Here is an 8,833-nt window from a genome sequence, read left to right on the forward strand (position 1 = left end):
AATGATTTTCTTTTTCTTTTCTTTTCTTTTTTTTTGTTTTGTTTTTTTTGTTAACATGCAGACCTGTAAAAAAAACAAGAGTTCATCACTGGGGAATTACATTTAGTAATTACAGAACAGATGATAAAAGCTACAGGGTTTGGATAATTGTAATGTTACTGCAGTAGCAGAGGACAGAATAACATCACTCGCTGTTGTACTTTTATTTCTTCTTATCCTGTGAGTGTATGTGTATATGCTCTTGTCCATTCTCGTTTTTTCTTTTTAATCTATTTTTATGCTACGTTTTCTTTACTTTACTCACTGTTTTCATTCATTTCCACCACAATAGGTTACGTTTCTTACCAGTACTGTGATATGTAATATATGTTCATGTAATATGTTATTAATATTTTTTATTTAAGTTGATGTATCAAAACTACTACTTACAATTAACCCTTTCATTACAAGTACGTATCTGTACACATGTTCCATTCATTTAAATATTTTTTTTTTTCAAACATTTGGAAATATTTGCAAATTTTATGAATTGCAATGCATTGTAAAGCAAAGTAGATTTCAGTAAACAAATCTTTACAAAAACAGTACTTGTTCTTACACCTGCACTTTACACTTAGACTAATAGCTGCAACTGCCTGATGTAACTGCTGCAAATGATGTAGATCTATATATTTATCTTAATGTACTATATTCATTTTTACTCTGTTCATATTGTTAATGCTGCTCATGTAATTGCTGTTCATATTATTTTAGCATATTCATATGTTCCCCTCACTGTTATTTATATTTCTTTATACATATGTACATTACTCAGCACTTAACTGTTTGTGCACTTCTAGTTAGAAGCATTAAGTTGTCTTAGTACTTAATATTCAGTACTGTGATAATAACACATCTTTTCACAGCAGCTATATTGATATGAAACAGTGGGGTGAACACAAGCGTTAACAATTTTACCTAAGCTCCCATTCCATTTAGTGTAGCAGGGCCTTTCCAGTGAGCTGATATGCACAACAGCAGCAACCTGACTCTGTTTGGCCTTAATGGAAAGAAATGTTAATTAATATAATTGGTAACACGTGTGTTTACCCTATTTCATGACAAAGTGGATGATGTGACAATGGTCAATAAAGGTGAAGCTAATCGAGTCCAATAGAAATAAGGGTCATGGAGAACAATGAGACAATGTTTGACTTTATCTGAGGGACATTATCATGTTACAACTTTCCCCACTGAGGGAAAAAATGTGTTACAGATGCAGGTGAATCTGGATGTACTTTATGATTGGCCATAACTGTTCACTTGAATAAATGACTTGTATTTGTTTCCTGATTCCGCGTCCAGCAGTGAACTGCTCTTTGCCCTGTACGCACCACGCAGGACAACACGTCAGCCAATGGGAAAGAGCCTCATTTACTGTACGTATTACGTAGCCTACTACTGCTACCCTGGTTAGCCGGTTTGCTAACAAGAAAGAAGATGGATTCTCCCATACTGGTAATGTTAGCCCGTGTATTTATTTAACACGTTATGTCTGTCATGCAAGCTTTCGGTTATCATTATTTCATGTATATCTAGATTTGGCTCTCTAAACGTGACGAAATGTGGTATTTACGTGGAGCTAACTAGCGCAAACGGGTTAGTTTTGTTGGCTAACAAGCTAACGTTAGCTTCAGAGAAGTTAGCTTAGTGTGTGGCTGTGTTTGTTGGTGATGTGGAAGTGTCACGTCTTCCTTTTGACTTCGCGAATAAGTAATCATTTTAATATAATAATACTGTCACATTGGTGACCGTGGTCGGATTTTGTTTGGTTTAGTCATCCCATGTTAGCGCTTCCAACTCCGCCCTGTGAGTTTGCTGTTACCGGCTGGTTCGTTTTCATGTACTTGTCTTTAACTTTTGTTTTATAGGTTCAACCACTGATTAATGAATTGCAATTATCTACCTCAACAGGAACCATCCTTGTACACTGTCAAAGCAGTTCTGATTCTGGACAACGATGGAGACAGGCTTTACGCCAAGGTATGATTAAGACAATATTACAGTAAAATTTCCCTAGTTGGTGGAACTTGGGAAACGCAGTTTAGAGCTGAATTAAAATGATCAACCTGATGATATCCTATATTTTTCGTATCAGCCAATCTTCTAAAAATCTCACTCAAAGACTAAACCCAACGTCAAACGTGCTCTAATAGTGTTTCTGCAGCCAAACCAGTGTGTTGCAGAGACCCCCGACTCTCCGACTATTAAAAACACATCAAAGAACTACACTGTTGTTCTTCGTTTCTTTAGTTAATCAATGAACATGGGTACAGTAGGTTCAATAAATTCCACTACACTCAATTATTTGCGCTTGATTGAGTACTAGGGTTTGCAAATCTTCTGCATTTTCTTAGTCTAACTTTCATTTAAACAATTCCAGCAACACATTAATTATATAAAACATAATTCATGATGCACAAACAATACAAACTAACAGAATAAGAAAACAATAAGACTCATGATCAAAACATCTGCTCTTGTCTGACTGTCCTTATTCAACAAATGGCCCCACCAAACAAAACTATGTCAGATGTGGAGCGGTTACTCCCATTTCTACACACTGAGGTAGACCAAACCAAACTATGAAAAAACTTGTGAGCTCTGCAGAAATGATGCATAAATCACACACTGTCAGTTCATAGATTTTCAGCCGGTTAAATTCCTAATGGCAATGAATTGGTTAATGATCATTAACATTCATATTGAGTACTGTTTGCTAAAATAATTTGTTTTTGATAATTATCATGTTTTTTTTATTATTATTAAATTATATATTTGTGACTAGTTTCTAATGCATTTACTTGTTGAGTTGGAACAAATAGGCCTACGGCTGAGTGCTACAAATTTATTTGATTTATTGAAATAAGAAGAATACTGTATATATCATTATCCTTATATCAAAATTCAAATTAGTTGTGCTGTGCTCAACATAAAGTAACATCTTTGCTTTTTCACCCACAGTATTACGATGATACATACCCGACAGTGAAAGAGCAGAAGGCATTTGAGAAGAACATATTCAACAAAACACACAGGACAGACAGTAAGTTGTTTACACCATATTAAAGACATTCTCTTTTTACACCTTAGTACGTGTCTACAGCACATTCATAGTTGCTTTTTGTGTTTCCTCAGGTGAGATAGCATTACTCGAGGGCCTCACTGTTGTCTACAAGAGCAACATTGACCTCTTCTTTTACGTGATTGGAAGTTCCCATGAAAATGAGGTAAGCCTAATTTGAGGATTTTTTAATGATTCATTTTTAAATGAGAGTTGTAACCCAAATATTGAGCAATAACCAAAGTCACACAAACAATACATTTTCCACAAGTGTTAGTAATCCCATCCTGTCTCGTACAACTGAGATGGTAGTTGGAGTCACAAGAGATCAAACATTAATTTTTGCTAGTTTCCCCAGGGCAGCACTAAAACATGTACAGGTTTAAGCAACCTCTTAATAATGGGTCTTAATTTTAAATGGACCATTCTGCAGTCACTACAGATTGAGTCGTTGGATTAAATGGCTGCAAAAATGCACATTTTGAAGTTATAAAATCTTTTCAAATTTTAACCAACTGCAACTAAGTGCCAAAATTAATTGTGTGGCCTGTAATTGTGCCTTTGCATTTTACATGGGACTTCTACATCTCATTCTTTGTATTGTTCTTTTTACAGGGTAGCTACAGGTTCTTAGAAAGTCTTAAATTTACATTTACTAATAAAAGGACTTAAAAAATATAATATAGTCTTACATTATAGTATAGTATACAGTATAGTTAAAAAAAAATCTTACATTTAACTTGCTAATACATGTAGACACCCTGTTTAAGTTATTGTTTTATTATAATTTTTTTAAATTGAAGATGACATTTATGACAGATACATGTTCAGATTGAAAATATAGGATCTATCATATAGATTTTTCCCCCCGTAGGAATTTCTCAACAATTTAACTAGAACTAGATTTTTTTTGTGCTTTGACTTAATCAGTGTTGCCAGATTGGGTGTTTTCCACCCAGTTGGGCTGCTTTGCGTTGCATTATGTGGGTTAAAATGGGCTCCGGCAGGTGGACAGAATTTGGGCTGAGTCAGACTGGTTGTTAAATACATTGAAAGTAACTGTTTTAAAAATCTGTTCATAAATTTTATTCCTTAGTTATGCGAACAAATCCAGTCACTCAGTACAACCTTTGTGTGACATACGTCTCTGCTGAGAGGATATTTGCAGCTATCAAATATTTATATTCATTGTAACAGAAACCTCATGCAACACTGCAATACCATTATTTGTTTGGATCTTCAATGACATGAGATTGCGTGTACGTCTCTCTCTCTCTCCTTCCTCATGCACGTGTGCGTGTCTGTCAAGGCTTGTTGCACTTGACCAAGTTAGAGCCTGTTATGGTATTTTATGGTATTTGCGCTGTCCCTTTATTTTTTCTTTATTTTGGATGCAGAAATGGAAAAAAGTTTCAAAGTTATATTGTAACCTCCTATTTACATTCTAGCCCATTTGTGAATATTTAAATTGTTATTTAATTATGTCATATTGAAAATTTGTAATAATAATAATATTGCTATTGTTTATGAATTATTTTGTATTTTGTATTATCTATCTTATGTTGGTCTTTTTTTTTTTTTTTAATCAACATGGGTAGATTTTGAGCATTTCTTGGGCTATAAAGCAACGAACCAATCTGGCAACACTGGACATTATTAGCAAATTTATTCTCTTCTGACCTCTTCAACAGTGACGCCTCATGGTTCAGATTTTTTTGGATTCTATTTATGTTATAATGTAATATTATATCAATATTGTGGCATACTGTGTATATTGCTATAGAAACTTAATATGTTGTGGCAGTGTGAACAAATCTGTCTATATTTTTCTTTTTTATATTTTACAGACAATGAATACTTATTTTGTAATTAAAGTTACTTCATCCATTGTAAAATTGAATGTTATTTGTACACTTGGTTGTGTCTGTTATTTATAATCTAACAGTAGTTTAGACACCGCACAGACGGATATTAAGTTTGTTGTAGGTAGAAAATAGAAGAAATGATGTGCCTAAGGGTCTAAAGAAAATATTGTGAACACCATAACAAGTTATTATTTCTTGATTTTTTTTTCAATTCAAATGATAGAGAATCAATGTGAGCTCATTAGACATGAACAGATTCTAATATTTTGTTTTATTCTCAACAGCTTATGCTTATGGCTGTTCTAAATTGCCTTTTTGATTCGCTCAGTCAGATGTTGAGGTACGTCATGCAGCTGTTATTTCTTCTACAAATCTTAAGTATAACCTCTTTTCTCTACAAATCTTTTTCTGATGTCTGGAAAGTTAAACTTGACATGTGTATATATATATTTTGTTAATATGTAGAAAAAATGTTGAGAGGAGGGCTTTGTTGGAGAATATGGAGGGGCTCTTTCTGGCTGTGGATGAAATTGTCGATGGAGGGTAAGTAAGAATTGAGCCGCTTGAAATTTTTGAGGCTAAGTCATCTCTTGTTTAAATGATGTCTGTGTCAGTGCAGCATTTTGTCTCTGGGGTTACTAGTTGTTGGTGTGTCTCTTTGCTGCCACCTGCAGGGTGATCCTGGAGAGTGACCCACAGCAAGTTGTGCACCGTGTGGCTCTCAGAGTAAGCTCCTCTCCACTGCTCTCAGAAATATTCAGCATAGTTTGGTGTTGGTTGTGTCATCTGTAAACATAACATAATTGTTCCTGTAGGGGGATGATGTGCCTTTGACAGAGCAGACAGTCACCCAGGTAAGAAAAACATTCCTTGCTCCTCTCTCTGCTATAAAGTTTAAAAGCTCCATTAGTTTATTGACTGTTAATACTCATCACTGCAGAACCTATGAATACAAGGGCATTGTTATAGCATCATTCTCCTCTACTCCTACTTTGTCATTTGCCTCTAGGTTGTCATATATTGCACTTGTCTTCTATGCATGACCGTGTACATGATTACTAATTATTCAGTGTTAAGGTGGTAGGTAGCCAACGGTGGTTCCTGTCTTTTGGTTCTTACCTGAGTCTGCCTGTGTGTGAGCGCCTCTTGATTAATGTTGTCATTTAAGAGGCCTGAGACTGGCTACCGCCATCGCTCCTCTGGCCGTGATTAATGGCTGTCCCCAGTCCCCATACTTTATGGTTATGATCGGCTTTCATTCAATGAATTAAGATGATTAATTAGATCTTTCATATTTCTCTTCATTTACATTACTTGCTCAGCCTTCTTTGTTCTGTTTTTTAACAATTATATGCAACTTTTCCCTTCAATCTTCTCAACAAGATGCTGCTCAATTTTTTTTTTTTTTTTTATTTGATAGCTTTTTCCATAAAGTTGAGATGATTGGTAAAATGCTTTTTTAAGCTTTTCGGATCACATCCTTAGTCATATTGCGCATTTATGTTACAATATATGTTACAATATATGCCAAAATATATAAAAAAAAAAAAATCTTTATATTCTTATATCAAATCTAATCATGTTTTCTTCCTAGAAACAAAATGTCATGTATGCTCATAGTAAGCAACATCATTGCACACTGAGTTATACAAAGCCCACTGTTCAGTGTTAAATTTAGATTTTTCCCAATGTTATGTTCCTCCTTCCTATTTTGTTTTACTCTGAAATTTGTTGCGATATGGAAGCTAGATACTCTAGATACTCTGCTGTTTTACCTGGACTTTAAGTGTATATCTCACACTTTAGTCATTCATATACTGGCCTGAGCACACTGTAACAACAAAAGTTGAGAAGTTTTGCCTCCCTTAGATAATTTCCTTGTCTTGAACTTAAATCATTAAGTTTTAGAAATACCCCAAAATGTATTTCAGCAATTCATGGTGAGCTGTGTACCAATTTGTTATTATTTGGGTGTTTGAAAATTAAATGATAGCAATTTAAAATATTTTAAATTAGCAACCATTTCTCACTTTTACAATTAGTTTACTCTACAATTTTTGAAATACAAAATTTTGGGGGTCTTCAAACACTTAAAGATTCAAGTTAATCTAAAGTAGAGCAGTAAGTAATGTCAAGAGTTTGAGTTGGGCTCAAAAACCTGTAGAAGTAAATTGTCTTGAGATTTTGCGTTTTCTCAACTTTTTCATGTTCAGTTAAAGTTTTCTTGTTGGAGTGATCTGATTAGTCAAACCTGGTTTTCTTCCTCAGGTTCTTCAGTCTGCTAAAGAACAGATCAAGTGGTCTCTTCTACGATAGAGTCGCTCCTGCACTCGTTTACCAGTGAGCCGCTGTTCAGCCCAGTCTTCATGGCACTGATCCACATACTCCTTTTTCCTCCAATCTCCACTCCTTCAATCAAAGCTGTGAGGAGTACCACTGGCTGATCCAGTCACACTCCCAGGACTACTACTCAACAAAGTTTCCATTATGTTTTCTTTATTCTTTTTGCACAGGCTTGGATTGTATGAAAGGATAAGATATGGTGTACATTCCAGTACCAGGGCTGGCCTGGCCTATTTTCTTTGTGTTTCCATTACAGAAGAGAAGCTGGGTGTATTAAACCAGCACATATGTCTATAAAACATTGATAAACCTCATCATAGCCTGTGGCAACATTCCATGTCCATGTTCCATGTTGAACAAGAATTTTATCCTGTTTGACAACACCCTGTCATCTGCTCCAGATTACTGTACAAGTGTTGTGGCACTATCATTTAATTTCCAAGAATATTGTCATTAAAAAATGTACCACTAGTACTGTTGTCATACCTGTGATTGCAGAGGTATGTTTTGAATATATTTTGTCCGGGGATCTTCCATCATCAGATACGTTTAATAAATGTTTGTTGACACTGGCATGTGAACAGCTGTGATATGTCTAACATTACCTGCTGTGTGTTGATTATTGCACTCTTTCCATTATCTTTGTAGGATTGTCACCCGCAGCGTAATATCTTGGAACTGCTTCTATAGCTTTCATAATATTAAAATGATTTTTCAAAGTTTTTATACCTGCAAATTGAGCTGGCTTTTAAGAGTTGGCGTCTCTTTATTTCAGAGCTGCCATGCTGTGTGCTCTTTGTTCTTCAAGACCTGAGCAAGAGTCTGAGATACTAGAGCAAGGGCTCCATCTCCTGGTGTCTGCAGCCAAGTGCAAGGCTGAGGTACACTGGAGCTGTAGACAGGAAGGTGGAGAGGGGAGGAGACTCATTCATGCGACTATGATCAGGAGCTCACACTATACTGTGTTACTGTGACATGCAGATAAGTTTTATGGAGTCACACTTGATTCATTTCTACTCGGTAGAGAGCCACTGCGTTCATCATGAATTGTGTGCCTCAATATGTGCACCCCCACCGTCGCACACTAACCTCATACACTCATTCTGATGCAAATGAAGGATACACTCCAGAGAGAAATGGATGTGAGAATAGGCACTAGATCATGTTGGTACCTGATGCATATTAGCGGAGAAGAAATGATCTATCTGCATTCTTTCAGCAAGGTGTCTCCATATGTTCTCATGCTGATCACATGAAGGTATTTTTTACTAGCAGAGATTTGTTGGTGGAACTGCAAACGGAGCCAGCCATGGCTAATTTGAACCATATCAGGTAGCAGCTCTTGTTACAGATCATGTGTCCTCCTTCCTCACCTTTAGAATCAGACGGTTTGTCCTACTGCACTTGGCGTGCTGTGACATGTCTGTTGGTCTGAATCAAGTCATTAAACCAATGTTTGTTGCCTTTTTGTAGATTCAGAGGCATTTGGCAGAGACTTGAAAGTGAGAAGCAGATAAAGTGA

At 35.8% G+C, this 8,833-nt stretch overlaps 1 protein-coding gene across 1 annotated transcript; it reads left to right on the top strand.

Moving 5' to 3' along the window:
• The first annotated feature begins 1,405 nt into the window (after nt 1-1,405).
• On the top strand, nt 1,406-7,883 carry copz1 (COPI coat complex subunit zeta 1). The gene is made up of 9 exons (XM_084721075.1): nt 1,406-1,497; nt 1,954-2,022; nt 3,004-3,085; nt 3,178-3,269; nt 5,253-5,308; nt 5,434-5,511; nt 5,643-5,694; nt 5,784-5,822; nt 7,237-7,883. Exons 1-9 carry the CDS (start codon nt 1,480-1,482, stop codon nt 7,282-7,284), a joined length of 534 nt encoding a protein of 177 aa, XP_084577201.1. The 5' UTR covers nt 1,406-1,479; the 3' UTR covers nt 7,285-7,883.
• Nucleotides 7,884-8,833: the final 950 nt, after the last annotated feature.

The sequence above is a fragment of the Lutjanus erythropterus genome, chromosome 6 (assembly GCF_056507025.1).
Source record: "Lutjanus erythropterus isolate fLutEry1 chromosome 6, fLutEry1.hap2, whole genome shotgun sequence".
Taxonomy (NCBI): domain Eukaryota; kingdom Metazoa; phylum Chordata; class Actinopteri; order Lutjaniformes; family Lutjanidae; genus Lutjanus; species Lutjanus erythropterus.